Below are 22,021 nucleotides of genomic sequence, written 5' to 3'. Positions count from 1 at the left end.
TGGACAACCATGAGCTCAGCTATGCTTTATGTATCAGGCTCAACATTATAAATGCAGCAAATGTCATACTGATGATAACAATATGGCGCTGCATCCTTTACATTGCAATCGTAATCCAGGTCGGCAAACTCGACACTTGAAATGCAATCAAATCATATATCTTGCACTTAGGTCAGCTGGTTTTACTACCTCAATGGAGCCTTCTGGCTTATTTTCCGCTAGTAGGCGTCCTAATGGGGTCACACGTATCCCATGGTCTCAAGGAAAGTTTTAATAAGGGATTTCTCTTGTCTGGACACTAACTCCCCCTCTAATTTTAACAAGGACGCTCTGAACAGAGCTCTTTTAAGATTAGCAAATACAGCGCTGATTCCTTAAATTACATATTCATACCAATCATTTGCTCCACCTCAGTGGCGTCTCTAGGGGGCGGGGGGCGCGCAGGGGCTCGAGCTCCCTGAAAATTTTGAATAGCCCCCTGAAGCAAAAAAATTTTTTTTAATGGCTCCTTAATATCGCCTTAAACTAAAAATAAATTTTTTTGATTGCCCACTGAATAATTTCTTTTATAATTCTATTGAGTAATATATAGATTTAATTTTATAATTTAAAAATTAATAATATCTAAATATAAGTAAACTTTATTCGGTAAAAAAATTAAAACATGAACATGAACATTTATATACTATCGAATTAAAAATATATATTAAAAACAAAAAAATCAATATAAAAAACATATAATTAAAAGAAGGGAAATTAAGAAGAAAAAAAAAATTAAAAAATTATTTAAAAAAAAAAAGAGGGATATCTAATTAGGTGTGGTCTACGGGGCTTAATGACCCATGAATGGATATACTCTTAAATGAATACTATTTATTTATTAGATTAGATTAATACTTATAAATTATATTTTCACTATGTCAGCTTGCAATCAAATTCTGTGCTAAAATAGAATATTAATATCACTTACTAAATATTAATTTAGCATTAACAGTTAAAGCTTTATTGACTTTTATTATTTAAATTATTATATAACCCTAATTAAATAAATATTAAATGAAAATGAACAAATTTAATTGTAATTAGCCGAGTTCAAAATCACTAATCAACTATATTATTCATATTTATATTTAATTACCATGCCTCTTCTTAAAATTATTTTCAAGGTCCAAATCCAAATAAGTATAAGAGATTTATTTATAAAAAGTAAGTAAACATATAGTTAATAATCCTCTATTAGATATAATTAGTTATAAAATATTAGGTTAAATAGCACTTTACAAACGTATTTGACAGTTATATAATATATTACAGTTAATATTTTAATAAATTTTACTAATAAACTTTTGATAATAAATATAAGTAAAAAATTGTTATCAAATATTTAACGCCATCTATTTATTTAGAAATATTTTTTAAAATTTAACATTATTTATCCCAGAATGGATGTAATAAATAAGATAACTTTTCTTCTCTTTTTTACGTGTTTTTAGGAAAGCTATTTTTTTTTTCTTATTCGAAAAACAGTTTTGAGTTAAATTTTTAATACTAGTATAATTTTGATATTATTACAAACTACTTACTACTATTTTAAGATATAATATACCAACTAGAGGAAAAATAATATATAAAATCATAATTAATTTCTTTTATCATATCATATCACTCTGGTTCTTATTTTATAGTTACAAAATGTTTCATTTCTAATATGGCATCCCTGCCATGTAAATAACTTAAGGCTTCAATACATTTGCATAATTTCTTCTAAAGATTTTTAGTGTTTTTGTTTTATCAATTTATCTAGCATAATAATTTCTGATATAAGTTAATATAGTGAGTGTCATGATTATGACTGCAAATTAACCAGCATTACATATTTGTGTGGTTATGTAATTTAAGATTATTATTACAGCTGCTGAGAGCATATATTGCATATTTTATAAGCAATAATGGTCAACTGTGTAGTTGTTTACATATCATTAAAAATGGAAGATAATCTTTTAGAAATTTAATATCTCACAATTTTTTTCTCAATTACTTATCTACTTCCATCATGTCATTTAAGAGGAAGCTCTAACCACTATATAGTTTTATGATTTGGATTAGTCGTTTATATTATCTTTTCCAAGAATTGTTGATTTGGTTAGGCTTATAAATTTTTCCTTATAAGTCCATTCTATAAAACATTGTCTAAAAATGGTAACAGAGTGTTATATTGGTTTCTTGACCTTTTTAAGTTGTTTTATAATATGTAGTTTTTAAAAACCATTATCAATTGAAGCATATGTATGAATTAATTAACCTTTTATCATTTGTCAAAAAATTTTTATATCAGCAATTGAAAATATTTTATACTGTAATAAATAGATTTTGTATTAAATAGAAATGTCTATTTTGTATGCATAATATAATAAATGAAAAAATATGAAATTCAGAATAATTATTCAGAGTTAGCAAATTTTAAAAAAGTATAATATATTAATATAAAATCCGGCCGAAGTACAGGCAAAAGCAGGCCGAAGTACAGGCAAAAGCAGGCCGAAGTTCCGCAAATTTGGAGTATGGGGAGCTTCGCCCGTCATAAATTTTTTTAGTTGAGCCCCTGAGATTGTAAAGGCTAGCGACGCCCCTGTTTTCAAGGTCTAAATCCAAATACAGTCAAAACCGTTTAATTGCATATCGCTTAAGTGCAAAAACTTTTAAATGCGAAAAAACCCCGCGATTTTGATAATAATTACTATGGTATAATGTTAAATTACATTTATAATTGCGAATCGGTTAATTGCGAAATATCGGATAATTGCAAAATTTTTCAGGTCCCATTTATATAACAATAACGTTAATTTAATCGGATAAGTGAAAAAATAAAAAAAATTTATCGAAAAAAATTATTCATCATTTTTTTTATTTAACCTTTTTCCATTCATTCATTCATTTATTACCACGCCAGAAATTAATATAAAAATGGTAAAAAAATCATTCTAAACATTAACCCTGAAGCATAAAAAAGAAATAATTGATAAATTAAACACTACATCAAAAACACAATTAGCATCAAATTACAATTGCCACGTCTCGACAATCTACCGTTTAATAGCGAATAAAGAAAATCTATGCTCACAATTTCTAAGGAATAAACCTCCTACAACTAAAAGAGTTAGAATGAGTTGTTACCCAAAGACAAAAGCAGCTTTATTGGTTTGGTTTACCCAAATGCGAAGTGAAAATTGCAGTCTAAATGGGCCGGTGATGTTAGAAAAAGCTATGTTTTTTAGCCAAACATTTAATGAAGGTAATTATAAGTTTTTATAATATATATATAAATTATAGGCATTCCTACTAGCAGCTTGTTGCAGAGATTTAGGAAAAGACAGAATATAAATTTTCATAATGTTTGCAATGAAAAGGGGAGTGCAGATATTATTAATGCAAATGAATGGAGCAGAAATACACTCCCATCTCTGATTAAAGATTATCAAAGGAGTAATATTTACAATTGTGATGAGACAGGATTATACTACCGAGCATTACCAAAGGGCACAATGGAAATTAGTGGAACTCAACCACTGGGCTTCAAACCAGACAAGGAAAAGGTCACAGTTCTATTTATCATAAATGGGGATGGATCTGATAAAAAGTTATATGTTGTAGGGAAATTTAAAAACCCTAGGTGCTTTAAAAATAAAAAATTACCAGTTAAATACTACTCCAATAAAAGCAGCTGGATGACAACCTCAACTTTTGAAGATATTCTTAAAGAATGGGATTCCTCATTAAAGAAGAAAATTTTATTGTTTTGTGACAATGCATCTTGTCACAAAACAAAATTAACATTTAACAATATAAAATTAATTTTTTTACCAGCAAATACAACATCATTAATTCAACCTTTGGATATGGGTGCAATTAGATCCTTTAAATGTCATTATAGAAAGGGTATCATGAGAAAAATGTTAACATTGATGGAAGGAAATGACACCACCTCTTTTTATAAAAGATTTACACTTTATGATAGCCTCTATCTTATAAAATTTGCATGGGGTGAGGTGACAAGTACCACAATCATAAAGTGTTTTATTGAAGCTAAATTTTTTGATAAGTCTATGGCATTTGATTGGGAATCGGAGGATGATATAGCATTAACTGACAATGAAGAAGATGAATTTGATCCCATATTTGAAGAATATGCGTTACACGATGATGATGCTAGCTGCCATGGAATTTTAGATGATCAGGATATTTGTAATCAGATAAGATTAGAGTTGGAAGGTTTAATTACTTAAAATTTTAATTAATCTTATTTTTTAGAAGGTTATGAAAGCTCCGAGAATGACGAAGGGAACCTAGAGATATCTGATCATTTAATTACAAAAAATAAGGCTCTTAATGGTTATTACACTTTTCTTGAATATGCTCATGAACATCTAAGGGATCAAGATTCACTAAGAAAGCTAGAGAATATAGTGGAAAATGAATTATTTACTCCAGAGTCTAGCCAAACTCTTATCACAAAATATTTTTATTAAATCTTACATTACTTTATAATAATTGTGATGCATATATAATAAAATTAGTTCAAATAAAATCTTATGTTATAAAGCATTAATAAACTTTCATTCCAGCATCGTCTGTTAATACATTTACATTTATAATATTAGAATTCATAAGATTTGAATAGGCACAGGATTTTAAATCAAATATCATGTGAATGAAAACAAAACACTTAAATTCTTTTATATTAATCTTATTGTTTCCAATTTTTATGGCAAAATATTTTAAAATTTGGCTTTAATAATAAATTAGAATTTAAAAAGTGATAATATATTTGTGTAAAATTATATTTCAGTAAATTTAATGAAGGTAAAATGACAAAAGTAGTTAAAATTAATGGAAATAAATATTAGGGTATTGTAAAGGAAAAAATGTTATTATCTTTCACAAAAGCTTTTTTTTGCTTTAATTCTTACATATCTTAAATAAAAAATGAGATAAAATCAAGTAAACAAATTTAATTATAATTTAATTCAATAAAAAATAATTTATTAACAACTATAATGCTAATACATAAATAATTACAATCTTTTTATAATTAAAAGTCTTATTTTCTTTGTTCCTTTCTGTCTATAATCATGTCTAGATCTAGAGAAAATATAAATATATATATCAAAATATATCACATTACTTTCAAGTGCTTCAGATATTTTAATATTATTTGATTGATCTAAATTAATTGAATACTTTTTATAAAATAATAACTTGATGAATTGACAATAAAAATATAGGATTCTCTTATCTTATCTTATCTTATCTAGCACGTTGGTCATAGACCTGCCCAAAATGAGCGAACGTGAATTTTATGAAGGCCCACCCTTCATAAAATTATGCCGATTTTTTTTCTCAAGGATACCAACAAACCTTGTACCCAGTTGTAGTTTAACTAAATGAGTGGAATTTACCCTTTCCGATATTGTAATTGTAATTTATAAATTAATAATATAAAGACATATATTTCTTATTTGTTTTTTAATCTTGAATAGTTATATTCATGATAAGGAATTAGTTAAGAATATTTGAATCCATAGACATCAAAATTCCATTTCATTTGTTAGGTTATATTCTTCCAAAAGATGAACCGGAAAATCTTCGCCATTTGGGATGGATAGATGAATGGATTATTGGTGGGAAGAAAAAAAGGTAAGAGACCTAAATAGCAAGCATCAAAATAGCGAAAAATGAGAATAATCACAATAATACTCATAAGAATATTCACAAAAATGGCAGCCATATTTTTGATATGATTCCAACTGTAGCTGATAATCTTAAAAATTATCTTAAATATAAACAACTTGAAATAAAAGTAATAAACCATTTTATATATTTATTATTTTTGTTTTCAGCAAACACAGAAGAAAAAGGACTATATATGCTACCAAGGGCATGAATATTTGGCCCATACAAGTGGTAAAAAGGCCGTTTACCTTACTTGTCGCAAAAGATGTGGTGGTAGAGCCAAATTAATGATTGGTCTCGATTTAATTATCACCATTCAACATTCTTTAGAATGTCAAAACTTGGTAGCAGCCATAACTCCTAATGCAAATCAAGGTATCCTTACAATAATTTTAACATTGATTTAAAGATTTAGCATTAGCATTAGCCCCTCCACCTTCAAGTTCAGTTGGCCTAGCCATTACACATCAAGGTATTTATGATATACTTTTATTAAAATTAACTTAAAATTATTAGCCCAAGTTTCAATAGCCCCTCAAACTTCTAATGCAAATCAAGGTATTTATATATATATATATCCATACAATAATTTTAACATTGATTTAAAGATTTAGCATTAGCCTTAGCCCCTCCACCTTCAAGTTCAGTTGGCCTAGCCATTACACATCAAGGTATTTATGATATACTTTTATTAAAATTAACTTAAAATTATTAGCCCAAGTTTCAATAGCCCCTCAAACTACCTCTGGCTTTGCCAGAGCCTATCAAACCTTTATTTCAAATCTAGGTAATTCAGGAACTTATCAAGATTCAAATGTTGGCATTGAAAGTATCTTATACACTAATTTACAATATCTAAAATATATTTATAGGTAATACGGATCTGCCTTTAGAAGTGGCCCATGTATTAATGGATTTACATCAAAATATAAATGGTAAAAATATAAATGGCTTTAATTAAATACATATTGTCACATAATATTATAACCCTATATATTTAATATAGCATAGAGATATTTTAAATTGTTTTTAGGCATGACCTTGAAATAATTTTTAAAAATTTTAACACATCTTTAAATGATAAGTTTTTTATTTGCTCGAATTTTTTTTTAAAGTATCTTGTTCTGTCTGATTTTTCCATTAATGTTGGAGCCCTTATTAATATATAATTTTTCTATTAATTAAGATCCTCAGTTTATAAATTCTCAAAAAGGAAAACGACTTCTATTTTTTCAAAATTATTTATATCGGCATGATTATCAAAAAGGTGACCGAGTTTATTATCGTTGCAGAATAGTTGGTTGCAAAGCTTCGTGCAAACTTGATGGAATCTATATAACCTCTGGTTTGCATGAACATCAGAATGAAATTGGTGTTTTTGAAAAGCTTAGGACATATCAAGTTTTAGAGGATGTTATTGCTGAAAATCCTCTAGAAACTCGGCATAATATTTATGAAAAAGTTTTAAACAAAAGATTTTTGGAAACACCAAATATAATTTTATATCCAGAGGCTATGCCCACATACATTTCAATAAAAAGTAAAATAGATAGATTATTACAAAAAAATCGGCCCACTTTGCCACAGTCCATGGATGATATAGTTCTGTTGCCCGAATATATCACCACAAATAGGGGGGATATATTTTTAATCAATAATGATAATAATAATAATAATATATTGGTGTTTGGTACATCGAGCATGCTAAAAATCATTGAAACATGTGATAACGATACCATATATATGGATGGCATATTTTATGTTGTGCCAAGACTTTATTACCAACTATACACAATTCATGTCTTATATCGTGAGACTATAGTTTATGCCCTTCTTTCCGATAAAACCAGGGCCACCTATATAGAATTATTTCAAATAATTCTAAGATGCTGTGGTGAAAATAATATTATGTTTAATCCTAGATACGGGCAGACTGATTATGAGGCTGCTGCAATATCAGCTTTAAGATTTGTTTTCCCTACAATGGTCATTAAAGGTTAATTTATTACGTGTATTTATTATAAGTTTTTATAGGCTGTTTCTTTCATTTTTCCCAAGCAATATGGCGAAATTGTCAGGGATTAGGGTTAACAAAAGAATATAGAGACAATACCACTGTCCACAAAGTAGTCAGACATATGACTACTTTACCCTTTTGCCGGGAGGAAGATATTTCAGAAGTTAGGTCATCATGTCTTGCCATGTCGCTTGAAAATCCTTTGCTAATACAATTTATGCAATATATGGATTTGACATGGCTTTCCATTAACGCTTTATTTCCCCATAGCCTATGGACAAGGTATTAAAATTTTTAATGTGTATATACAAAATAAATTTATAATTAGATATCAAGTTAATGGTCCTAGGACAAACAACCATCTAGAGGGCTATCATCATAGCTTGAAGCACAAAACACACTGCGCGCATCCTAATATTTATTCTTTAATAAATATTTTAAATAATCACCAACACTCGAGTGAGCTCAAATATATACAAATTAATAGCGGGTTGAATATAAATAGAAAAAATCGAAAATATATTCAACTTAATATTTTAATAGATAATTTATATTCCCTTTACGAACGGGATATGGATGTGTTTATTTTTTTAGATAATATATCCTATTTAATCAAATTGCAATCTTAACTCGCGATTCTAAATCTTTTCCCATTTATTATATTTTTATTTAAATAACCTTTTTTTTTATATTATATTAATATGAAATATAAATTCAAATAATTGTTTGCGTGTGTATTATGAACTTTTTAGTAATAAAGTAGATATTTTTTATATTTAGATAAATGTGATATCGAGATTCAACAAATTTTTTAGCTTATTTCATAAATTTTCACAATAAAATTCCAATTTTAGTTTATGCTAACCTAATATTAGAGTATATTAAAAATTTTATCTATCTATTTCCTGTTCCTTATTTATTTTTTATTTAATTTCCCAGTTCTTAATTATTTCACACTGGTTTAAATATTTTTTTTATATAAGTTCAGAATTGATATTTCGAGATATATTATTTTATTTAAAAAAAAATCATAATGAATCTTATTTTAAACATTATCTCTTATATATAATTTAAAAAAATTAATATTTATTATCACAAAAAAAATAAAATCATAATATTAATGATAACAATGACTTAACTTTGAACACGAGAAAAAAGAAAATTACTTAAAGCAATCTATATACATTTAAAAAGTATCTTTTAACCACTTATTTCTAATTTCTAATATATAACTCATGATATTCGATTTATTTTAATATTTATTTATAAATATTTTAAATATAATTTTTATATATTTTTGAGAAGGCAACATTGCAGTTTATTTAGTTTTCATTTTTTTATAAAATGTAATTTGTATCTTAACAGCATAAATATGAGAGAAAAGATACTCCCTATCTCCCATCTTAAAAAATATATTCGTGATAACAAATATTAGTATATAATTTTAATATGAAAATTTATATATACTAGTAGATAGCTCGACAAAATTAACGGGGAATGAGAATCCTTACTTTTATGATAGTTGATACCAGTTATTTCAAAATAATATCCAATTTATATTCTTTATAACCCACCTATCTCTTCAGGCCAGGTCCAATCCATTAAAACCAAGTAAATACTATGTTTTAAGTCAAAATATATATTAAGCTTTTAAAAATATTACTGATCATATGCCTAATATTTAATATTAAAAAAATTCCCAAGCAATGTCCAAGGCCATAATAATTTTGAAAAAAATTCACCAAGCCCAACTAACGATCATGAAAATTTTGGTAGTTGAGAGCTGTAATAAAATATTTATAAAATCATAATGTTAAAAATACAATCTATATCAGACTTTCATTGGCCTGCAAGCCCAGGCTTGCAAAAAATTTGTTTAAAGCAAGCGGAATTTTCCCAAAGCTATGCCCAATATAATTTATAAAAATATTTTTAAGTTAATTTTGAGAATAAAATAAATAAAGCATGACGTCACTATGACACTACGTAGTGATGCCATGACGTAACAACATCGTAACTTTATAATATAGAGATTTACATTTATATAATACGAATGTAAAATAGATAAAAAGATAATCATATATCGCTATTTTGATACTCGCTATTGGGTTTAATAAGCGGATATTTGAATAACTTTGATTCTGCATAGATAAATATATTTATGAAGTACAATAATCATGCCACTCTTGCTGCTGAATATCATTTTTTTGCTTTACCTTTTGAATAAATTAAGTGAGAGATATATGTTTTTCAATTGTTTCACTAGTTTCGTCATCGTTATAACTATTCACCATAAATTATGTTGTTAACAGTAGCGCGCTACATTTTTTAAAAAATATATCGGTAGTTACTTTTACAAAAATAGTAGCTAATTAATAGAATATCTATAACTAAAAAAGAGAGGAAGCTTGTTATTTGATTGTAGAACCAACTCTGAAAATATTTAATACATAACTTATGATATTCTATTTATTTTTATGATAAAAAAAATTTTGTTTAATTATTTTTTTTTTTTTAAATAATTATGATCTTATCAGTGTATACCAGTGGCGTAGGCATGGGAGAAGGGGGGTTGGGGTTCAACCCCCCCCCCTTAAAAAATAGATTTTTTTAAAATTTGACTCAAAGAATCAAAAAAAAAGAAACTAAAAAGATTTTGTCCCACTAGATTCATTGAAAGACAAGAGTCGGTAACTCTTTATTGAACTATATTTCTTTTTTTTGCAATAAATTTTTGAAAATAAGAAATGTTTTAAAAAATTATAGAACAAATACCATTCACCTTTTTATAATATTTTTTAATAAATAAAAATAGATTAACACATTAAATAAAAATTGGTTTCTCTGATATCTCAAATAGTAGGAAGAACTAGACTAATTAACACATCATATGATAAGTTACTTTGTGATGTCGAATTTTGGTATTAAAATCTTGACAGAAGAGAGCATTCTTAGAGATCAAAAAATGTTCTTCAGACCCTTTCCATGTGTAATTGTATTTTAGTTCCCTGCCAAATATCAAAACATTATTAATTATTTTAGCCATCAAATTTTTTCGTCAATTGAATTCTTAATTATAACATTTATATAATTTTTATATTAACTCTTAAAATTTATGCAATTAATACTATATGCTAAAGTATTTTTATTTTTATATAATAAATAAAATCTATAATACTCTCTAAAATTTTATTATGTGCAAATATTTCAGATAATTTTAACAAAATCTAAGATATAAGAAATTGAGTGTTCATAAAAAATAGAATATTAGGGCTAAAGCCTACTAAAAAACATTTAACCCCCCCCCCCTCCCCATAAGAAAATCCTGGCTACACAACTTTGACTAATAAAATTAATTTATGAAGTTAAACCCTATATTGTACTGATAAAACATTAAATAAAAGAGTAGGAAAATAGAATTATAATCATTTACTATTAGAGGATTAGTTATCAATTTTGAGTATTGGCCATTTGCAGCAGTTAAAGTTCAAGTATGAGCCATTATCAGAATAATACTATTTCTGAAAAGTAACAATAATTTATAATTCTATAGAAACTAATTTTAATTTACATTAAAAAAATATTAGACTCTAATTAAAGGGAAAGGGTATCAAACATATTCATTTTACACATAAATTTATCACAGTACCCCCCCCCCCCCTCCCCACCACTCATGAGAAAATCCTGACTACGCCACTGGTATATACATGAGAGAAAAAAAATACCCCCTACCCTATCCCCACATGCTATTAAAAGGTACCTTCCCCCCTAATAAAATATACAAATGATTTAAATAAAATTGTAATATAAATGTTTATAATATAATAACAATAACCAACATCTACATGGTAGAAAATTTGATGGATGCAAGCCACTTTCCAAAATCTACCCTTACCCCCTAAAATATATCGCCCTTTGGCCGCGATATTTGCCAATCCATAATGCATTAGTGATATTAATAAAAAGAATATTACAGTAAGCCACCATATACAACCTTATAACATATTTCTATTAACAATATTTTAAGCCTTAGGAGATAAGGATTTTCAAATTTGTAGGTTATAATTGATATGTTACTATCCTTTTTCTAAAAATGGGAAATATATATATATTTTAATAGTGCAATCTTTTTATCATTTGGTTGATAATCACTTTATTTTTAGATTAAGTGTGATAACTCATTTTCATTTCTATAAATTGTAAAAATATAAGATGATTAATTTTTAAAGAGGTATATTTGGTTTATCAATTATTGGATTTAAAAACATCATAATACAAGTAAAGATTACCCTTCAAAAATAAATACTTACCCCCAGAAATTAATGTCTAACTCAAAAATTTTAATATTGAAAAATTATAGTTATTATTTATAATAGATATATGTGCTCATTTATAATTAAAACTAATTTATATATTGATAATTTAAAACAATTTATATATTAATAATTTAAAACAATGATAAAAATTATGTGTTATATACATTTATAATAATAGTTTTATAATAAAAAAATAATTTATATAATAAAATAATTTTTACAACAGTATTAATATATTATAATTATATAATAAAATGATTTATATATCTATAATTTTTAAAATGATTTATATATTTATAATTTTTAAAAATTTACATTTTTTTTAATATTATATTTTAAACTTTTTAGGTTTTCATTCATTTAATATCGCTATTTTGCTGTAGAGGTGGAACCGAAAAAAAAGCTATGATCATATGTTTCAACAAATAAGATAAATTTTTAAAATTTAGTTTTTTTATTCGTTACATAACTTATTTAAATTAAAATATATAGTTGGTTACATTAATTAAAAATTGTATTTATTGCAAAGTTTGATGGCTTATTAAAATATATATAGATGATAAATATCTTTATAAAAAACAAAAACTGATTTTTAATAAATAAATTGTTGAATTTTAATCGTATAATTGCGAAAAATCGGATAATTGTGAAATTTTTAAATATTTCGGTCCCAAGCTTTCGCAATTAAACGGTTTTGACTGTATGTATAAGAAATTTATTTATAAAAAGTAAGTAAACATATTGTTTATAATCCTCTATTACATATAATTGGTTATAAAAGATTAGGTTAAATACCAATTTACAGACGTATTTGACAGTTATATAATATATTACAGTTAATATTTTAATAAATTTTGCTAATAAATGCTTTTAATAATAAATATAAGTAATAAATTGCTTTTAAATATTTAACGCCATCTATTTATTTAGAAATATTTAAAAAAATTTAACATCTTATTATCAGGGATGTGAACCCTTCGACAAAAAAAAAGGGTCCGTGTTCGGGTCCGGTAATAAATTTAATAAGAACCCAGGTCCAGGGTTCGGGTCCGGGTTCAGAGGGAACATAAAAATAATGACTCAAAATAATACTTTTTTTCATTCATTTTTTATTATACTTCAATATATACACATTTATAATTAGAAATGAGATAATTTATATTTTAAATATTTTATTAATCGCACAATCATGATATCTTCTAAAATATCATCCTTCAGATTTCCACGTAAATTAGACAAAATATATTTCAACGATGAAAATCCACGTTCTACGCTTACCTAAAATAGATAGTCATTTTTATAATACATAAATTATTGTATTTGTGTCGGTACAGCCATGACGATTCTAGACAAGGTATATAATTCTGGATATATTGAAGAATTTTCCTCCCAGAATTTTTGTTTGCATCTCTATTTATTCTCTTAACTTCCGAGAACTTTTCTATTAAAGATCAATAGATATTCTTTTCTCCTTCCTATCAGATTATAATATAAATTTTTTCTCTATCTAATAGTAAAATTTCCAGATCATAAATATCGTTATCATTATCATTGTTATCGCTACAACCAGTAGATATTGTTGTAGCCTCCAATATATTGTAAATAATAGAGTTTTGGGTATGCCATAAATCTTCAAGATGGTCTATAGCCATTTGTTTTTGCTCACTACTTAATAAAACCTGATATCGCGAGTCTAAATATATCGAACAATATACAACACTATTTTGTAAATATTGTTGCTCTCTTATTTTTATATTTTCTAATACTTCATTTGAAAAAGAACTTGTTAATCTCCCTAACTCTAATCGACATCTTAACCATATGCCATAATAATCCGATAAACATAATTGTTCTGCTTGCAATCTTAATGTTGTTATTTTTAAAGAAACCAGCACCAGCATCTACATGAGCGGGAGGGGTAGGAACAGTTTGCATCTTATTTTTTTGAGGGGGTAGGGGTAAGCTGCTTTAATGGGGGTAGGATAAATTTTTTGTGGGGTTATCTATAAATTTTGAGATAAAATAGGACAAAATTTATTGCTGTATAAATTAATACTTTTATTATAGTATTATTATAATACAATTCATCGACCAAATCTATATATTGCAAACAATCATACACATTTTTTTCCAAATAAACTATCCTTTAAGTAATTTAAAAGGTTTAGATATTTCAGCAAGCTCATAATGGCATAATAATTAATTCATTGTAAATAATGGAGGTTTTAATTGAATTTTTATCTAAAAAATAAATTCTTTATATTTACAAAATATCGATAGTTGGTAGTAGAGATAAATTAATTTAAGTTATCCTTTTTAAATTCTTTGAAAAGAGTATCAATAAATAAATAGGTGAAAATAATGATAAGAAGACACCACCACCGAAGGCGGCGGGATTCTTTAAGGGGGTAGGCAAAGGGTTTTGAAGGGGGTTTGAATCCAGTGAAAATCATGTCATGTAGATGCTGACCAGCACACTAGTAAGCTTTTTTACTTGTTCCAATCATCTTCTGACAAAATGATTTCACATGCTCCTATAATAAAATCATTACAGAAATTTTTCAAACTTAATAATCGCTCCAGCATACATATAGAGGACCAACGTGTTGTGCAATCTAAAATTGCCATTTGCCTTTTCATGGATTTATTCTAACAATTGTGGGAGTTCTTAAATATTTTACATTATCCTTGCTTTATCAATTATAGTTTTAAAGTGACTATTTTTTAGGGAATCATTAATAGCCAATTGTAGCGTATGGGCTGTATTATAATTATCTTAAATTGATTACGCATTATCTTAAATTGATTACGCATTATTGATTTTTTTTAATCTTAAATATATAATATTATTATTACTATTCGTAATTACATATTATTGATTTTTATTTAAAAAAAAAATATATAATATTGAAATTATTATTCTTATTGTTTTTTTTTAAAAAAAAAGAAGTTGTTGAAAAAAGAAAATTTTTGTTTTTAGTGCATTATATTTTTTTTGATTAAATTTTTGAAAAATAAAATTAATAAAGGATAAAAAAAAAAGGGTTGTAAAAAATAATTATTATTATTATTGAAAAGATAAAGAGTTGTAGAAAAAAAAAAAGGAGTTGAAGTAAGTTTTTTTTTTTAAATAAGAAAATTATTATCGAAAATTTAAGTGTGGAAGTAAATTAAATTTTAAAGAGTTGAAACAAAATATTTTAAAATAAGAAAATTGCGTTGAAAGAGTTGATCGTTTCTTTTTATTAAAAAGTGAGAAATACCACATTGGTGCCGTGACCGAAGCCCAAGTGTTGTAAATTATTGAATATTTTAAAGAGTTGAATTTGAACAAAATATACAAGTGTTGTAAATTAATGAATAAATTTTAAAGAGTTGAAGTTGAACAGAATATACAGTGTGTTGAGAAATTATATTGTAATTGTATTAAAGGTTGTTATATTGTAATAACAGGTTGTAATAATAAATTGGCATAAAACAGAGTTGTTTTACAAGGAAATTGTTGATAAATTGATATTAAATAAAATTAGAGAAGAGATTCGAACCGAATTTAGCGTAAAAAAAATTTTTTGAGTTGAATATATGTATAAGTGTATATTTGGAGTATTTACGTTATTAATAGTGTCTTATTTATTAACACTACAAGTTATTATAATATTTATTTTAAAGGTGATTGTCAATTTTTTGTGAGATGAAAAGTTTTAAATTTATAAAATACTGGGAGGTCCAATATAATATTATTGGAGCGTTGCTGGTGTTGGGTATATGGATGTGTAGTTTAATCCTAGGAAGGAGGACTAGGCGCAATCGAAGTGTTAGAATCAAAGGGCAGACTTTAACGATAGAAGGAAATAATGGAGAGGAGGATGTGATGGGAAAGGTAACTTGGTTACCAGTGCAGGAATTAATAAAGGGTTGGACTGATAGTGAGGTATTAGATTTATCAGAAAATAATTTAATAAATAGACGTGCTGAAGGCGATGTATTTGGAAAACATGGGTATAGAAGTCAAGTGTTGAGACCATATGGAGACAGAGAAAATCTGGTGAAAAATAGAACGGAGATGAGACCGAGATTTAATTCTCGAGGGAGAGGAGACATAACTTGTTATAATTGTGGTGAACAAGGACATATGGTTAGGGATTGTCAAGAAACAAAGTGTTTTGGATGCGGCAAACGTGGTCATATAGCCCCCTTTTGTCCGCAGAACAAGAAAAATTGAGATGCGCCGGGTGCGGGAGATTTGGTCATAATAAAGAGGATTGTAATATAAATAGATATAATACAAGGGGTGGTTTCCCACAAAGGGGAATGGATCAACAAAATACTCCCATTGTGCGAACTATAGAAAATAAGAGGAGCGAAGAAATAATTGTGTCGAAACATACTGAGGAAGGAAAGGCGTTGTGATGTGTTTTAAATGCCGGAGGGAAGGGCATGTGGCTAGAGATTGTTTAAATTGGTGACTATATGATAGTGAGGGTGATATTATTAAAATGGGGCAAGAAAAAGGGTTGAAAAACATAAAATCCAAGGATATCATTATAAGAAGGAGAAAAAAGGGGTTGAGAAATAAAGAATATAATAGAAGTGTTGAGGAAATAAAATGTATAAATATGTTACAAGAAGGAAGGGCGTATGATATTTGTCCCAGAGTGTTGTTAAATTTTAATGGAAATTTTGTATCAATGTTATTTGATACAGGAGCAGCGATCACAGTGATGGGATATGATACATATCAAAGTGTTTGGCCAGATGGAAGAATAAAAAGAGAAGAAATAAAGGTTAGACAATTCGATGGATCAGAGATGACAATAATGGGAAGAATCGAGATTGAGGTGATGATAGAGAACAGAATGGAAGTGTTGGATTTATGGATCATTGATAAAAGAGTTGAAACGGTTTTGGGATGGGAATCGATTATACGCATTGGTCCTTGGTATAGTTTTTGGGGTGTATTTGCATGGTGTGGTATATTTTTGCCCATTGTAGGTGATGATGAAAATGAAAATATGATATATTCGGGTAATCAAAGGTTGCCAGGGGTTGAGACTATATTTAATAGAGAAGAGATAGGAGAAGGGGAGGGAAGGTTTGAAATAAGGGAAAATTTTAGGGGGAAAATAGGGGAGACTTTTAGGGGGGAATTAGGTGAGAATTTTAGGGGGGAAATAAGGGAAAATTTAGGGGGGAAATAGGGGAGACTTTTAAGGGGGAAATAGGTGAGAATTTTAAGGGGGGGAAATAGGGGAGACGTTTAAGGGGGGGGGGAGAATTTTAAAAAGGGGACTTGGGGAGAGGATCGCGAAATGTCATGCAATGGGTTGCAAAAAAGAGAAATTGGGTTGCGAGGAGAAGAGTTGGAGACGGAAAAATTGAGAAGTGAAAAAGATATTGAGTTAGGAATGACGCGAGTGCCGGAAGGAGTTGAGAAATTAGTTAACAAATATCAGGAGATTTTTGACGAAGGGTTGGGATGCTTAAGGGATTACGAAGTAGATATTAAATTAAAGGAAAATTGTGTACCAAAATTTTGTACGTTGCGAAGAATACCGTTTGAATGGCGAAAGGAGGTGGAAATAGAGTTGAATCAATGGGTGGGAAGGGGCATCGTATGTCCAGTGGAATATAGTGAGTGGGCAACGCCCTTAGTGCCTGTGAAGAAAGCAAATGGGAAGCTTAGATTGTGCGCAGATTTCCGGGTAACCTTAAACCCGTGGGTTGTAGAAGTAAAATATCCGTTGCCACGGATTGAGGAGATATTGGCCAATTTAAAGGGAAGTTTATATTTTTCCAAAGTGGATTTTTCCAATGCGTATTTACAACTGCGAGTGAGGCCAGAGGTGAGAAAATTGTTAACAATTACGACTCCGCAAGGGTTGTATGCATTTGGTAGATTGCCGTTTGGACTCAGCGTATTGGCTCCGATTTTTCAGCGGACCATGGCGGCTGTTTTCCAGGGGTTGGAAGGGGTTTAATGGATGATGTATTGGTGACGGGAGTAACGCCTGAACAACATGAACAGAAGTTGGAAGAGGTGTTTAGGAGAATTCAGAAAAAGGGTTTGAGCAAGTGCTGAAAAAAGTGTGTTGGGGGTCACAGAAGTTGTGTATTTGGGACACAGAATTACAGGAAAAGAGGTGAGACCCATTGATAAAAATATGGTTGAAATAACAAATATGGGTAGGCCAAGTAATAAAGTGGAGATACAATCATTTTTAGGGATGGTCAACTATTATCATCGATTTGTGGAGGATTTTGCGCAAATAGCGGCACCATTATATGAATTGTTGAAAAAAGGAGCACGTTTTGAGTGGAAGAACGAGCAGGAGGAGGCGTTTGAAGCGTTGAAATGTAAGATTGGAAAGGAACCAGTGCTTGTGTGTTATAACAATGATTTGGATGTTGTGTTGGCAGTGGATGCATCCAATAAAGGGGTTGGTGGAGCCTTATTACATTATATAGATGGGTTGGAAAGACTGGTGATATTTTTCTCCCGGATCTTTAAATCAGCGGAGACGAGGTACTCGGTTATTGAAAAAGAAGCGTTGGCGGTAATATTTGGGTTGACCAAGTGTAGGGAATATTTAATTGGGCGGAAGTTTGTTATATATACAGATCACAAACCTTTAGTGCATCTTTTTAAGAAGGATAATAAAGAGTTGATGTTATCGCCAAGATTACAAAGATGGTTATTATTGGTGGGTAGTTTTGATGTTCAAGTCAAATATCGGCGTGGGAGAGAGAATTATTTACCGGATATTTTATCCAGATGTGGAGCAGGAGAAATTTGTGATGAAAAAAAGGGGATGAGGAAGAGAATGAGCAAGGGATGATTCGAACGGTATCGGCAATATCTAGAGGAAGACCCGTAACATGGGAAGGGCTAAAGTGCTACATTGAAGGATCGAGAGTTGACGCGAATTAAGGCGTGTATAGGGGGTAGAAAACCATGGAGAATTGAGGACAAGAGGTTCAAAAATGTAGAAAAAGAGTTGACAATAGTGGATGAATGTGTGGTGCGAGGAAATCGTGGAGTATTTCCGAGGAAATTAAGGGAAGCCGTGTTGAACATGATTCATGCTGGGCATCAAGGGGTTGAACGAATGAAACAATGGGGAAGATAATATGTGTGGTGGCCCGGAATGAATGAGGAGATTATAAATATAAGCCGGGGTTGCGTGATGTGTAACTCTTGGGCCAGTATGCCTCGTAGAGATAAAGAAAGTGTTTGGCCGAAAGCTACTCAGGCGTGGGACAGGGTTCACATCGACTTTTTTGATTTTGAGAACAAGATCTATATACTTGTGGTGGATGCTTATTCAAAGTGGGTAGAATATGAGGAGGTGAGAGGTTTAACGACGTTAGTGGTGATAAAAACATTAAAAAATCTGTGGGCCAGGTTTGGGGTTGCAAAAATAATTGTTTCGGATGGAGGGCCAGCGTTTGTAAGTAGGAATTTTAAAACCTTTTGTGCTGAAACGGGTGCGAAGCATATATTAGCTCCACCTTACCATCCTAGTTCCAATGGTCAGGCGGAACGAATGGTGGGGGTAGTAAAGAGTTGGTTAAGAAAATCTAAATATGGAGGGGGTGAAATGTGGATAGCGGTAGCGTATTACAATAATAGCAAAAAAGGGGAGGAGAGGTCTCCAGCGGAGAAATTTTTGGGGCGTTGGACTCGTATGCTATTGGATTTATTGAAGCCCACGCCGGATGAGTTGCAAATGACAAAGGTTAATGATGAGCAAGTGGTGAATAAGACCTGCGAATTTGTGATAGGTCAAAATGTGTGGATCAGAAATTATGGAGGTTCAAGGAAATGGGAGTTGGGAATAATAATGGAGAAATTGGGGAGCAGATTATATAAAGTCAAGTTTGGGGATGGAAGAGATGGTATAAGACATTCCGATCAAATACGGAGGGGAGTGAACCGAGACGATTGAGATCGGGAGGTGAAGTATTGAGAGAGAAGTGAAATATCAGGAATAAAGAGTTGTAATATATAAAAGAAAAGGGGTGAAACCAAGAGTTATGTCTTGGTGAATTTGTAATATATAAAGACAAAGAGATGCAAAACCTGATTGACCAAGTGAAATATCAGGACTAAAGAGTTGTAATATATAAAAAGAGGGGGTGAAACAAAAGTTCTATCTTTGTGAATTTGTAATATCTAAGGACAAAGAGTTGCAAGCCTGACTAAAAAGTGGTAATATATAAAAAAAGGGGAGGTAAAACAAGAGTTATCTCTTGGGAAATTGTTAATGTCCAAGGACAAAGAGTAGGATAATCGTATTCGATATAGACATATATATCTTAATGCGTAGGGTTTTCTTATTAAGGGAGAAATATCAGGACTAAAGAGTTGTAATATATAAAAAGAGGGTGTGAAACAAGAGTTCTATCTTTGTGAATTTGTAATATCTAAGGACAAAGAGTTGCAAGCCTGACTAAAAGGTGGTAATATATAAAAAAAGGGGAGGTAAAACAAGAGTTATCTCTTGGGAAATTGTTAATGTCCAAGGACAAAGAGTTGGATAATCGTATTCGATATAGACATATATATCCTTAATGCGTAGAGTTTTCTTATTAAGGGATGTGTAATTAAGGGAGTTGACCAAAATATATCGCGTTGGTCGACAACAGTATTTATATATTATTATGGGTTGTCTAAACAGGAGTTGATTTAAATATATCATTTGGATTAAATATAAAAGGAGTTGATTAAGATATATCGCTGTGGTCAATAACAGTATTTATATCTTATTACGGGATGTTTTTTTATTACGAGTTGTCTAATTTATTTAATTACGGGATGTTTTCTTATTACGGGTTGTCTAATTTATTTAAAAAAAATTTTTTTAGGAAATTAATTTTTATAATTAATTAATCAATTTAGGGAGTAAAAAGAGTTGTGAACAAGGTCGTTGTAAAAAAAAGGGGTTGTTTGTAATTGAACACAAGGAAAAGAAAATGTAAAATTTGGGATGTTTGTGGAGAAAAATTACAAGAGATGTTAAAATTTACGAGCGTGGCAAGTTTTGGCAAAATAATTATGGGGTGTCACGATGTTGTGAATAAAAGAAATTGGCGTTTATATCATATTTTTTTTTATATAATTAAAATATTTTTGAAAATTAATTTTTTTTTTATAATTAAAATTTTTTTTTTTTTTGAAAATTAACATTTTTTTAAAAAAAAAATTTAAAAATGCTAGTACATAAATTTATATATTTACCCGGGATGATCATAAGAATAAACGCAAAATACTGAGGAGCGTTTATCCGAATTCCCTACGCCGGCGGTTCAATCCAGCCCGATGCGAAGAGGACGAAATCCTCCACGGACTTGTTATCTCTGCCAATCCCGAGACCCTACAAGATCGATGTCCGCGGAGACCGAGGCGACAACTAGAAAGACAGCCAACCCGAGATATCCAAACGGGACCAGTGATACAGGAGGTACCTGTGTCGAGGGTGGCGCCTACGGTAGCGGAAGCATTGTATACTACAAGCAATGGACCGGTGGAAGCACCAGAAATAGTAGATTTAGAAATGACGGATTTGGAATTGGACGCTTTCCTGAGGGGGGGGGAATAAAGGAATGGTCTTCTGTTGGCGGCGGCGTATTATAATTATCTTAAATTGATTATGCATTATCTTAAATTGATTACGCATTATTGATTTTTTTTAATCTTAAATATATAATATTACTATTACTATTCGTAATTACATATTAGTGATTTTTATTTAAAAAAAAAATATAATATTGAAATTATTATTATTATTGTTTTTTTTTTAAAAAAAGAAGTTGTTGAAAAAATAAAATTTTTTTTAGTGCATTATATTTTTTTGATTAAATTTTTGAAAAATAAAATTAATAAAGGATAAAAAAAAAAGGGTTGTAAAAAATAATAATTATTATTATTGAAAAGATAAAGAGTTGTAGAAAATCAAAA

The 22,021-nt window shown here is 29.1% G+C and overlaps 1 protein-coding gene across 1 annotated transcript; it reads left to right on the top strand.

Annotated features, from left to right (window-relative positions):
* Nucleotides 1-15,832: 15,832 nt before the first annotated feature.
* LOC135926866 (uncharacterized) lies at nucleotides 15,833-16,285 on the top strand. The gene has a single exon (XM_065462799.1). The coding sequence runs from the start codon at nucleotides 15,833-15,835 to the stop codon at nucleotides 16,283-16,285; it is 453 nt and encodes a 150-aa protein (XP_065318871.1).
* The last annotated feature ends 5,736 nt before the right edge of the window (nucleotides 16,286-22,021 follow it).

The sequence above is a fragment of the Gordionus sp. m RMFG-2023 genome, chromosome 3 (assembly GCF_954871325.1).
Source record: "Gordionus sp. m RMFG-2023 chromosome 3, tfGorSpeb1-WG-v2, whole genome shotgun sequence".
In the NCBI taxonomy this organism is placed as follows: domain Eukaryota; kingdom Metazoa; phylum Nematomorpha; class Gordioida; order Chordodea; family Parachordodidae; genus Gordionus; species Gordionus sp. m RMFG-2023.
Note: the sequence above shows the minus strand (reverse complement) of the source record. Positions and strands in the feature narration are given on the sequence as shown.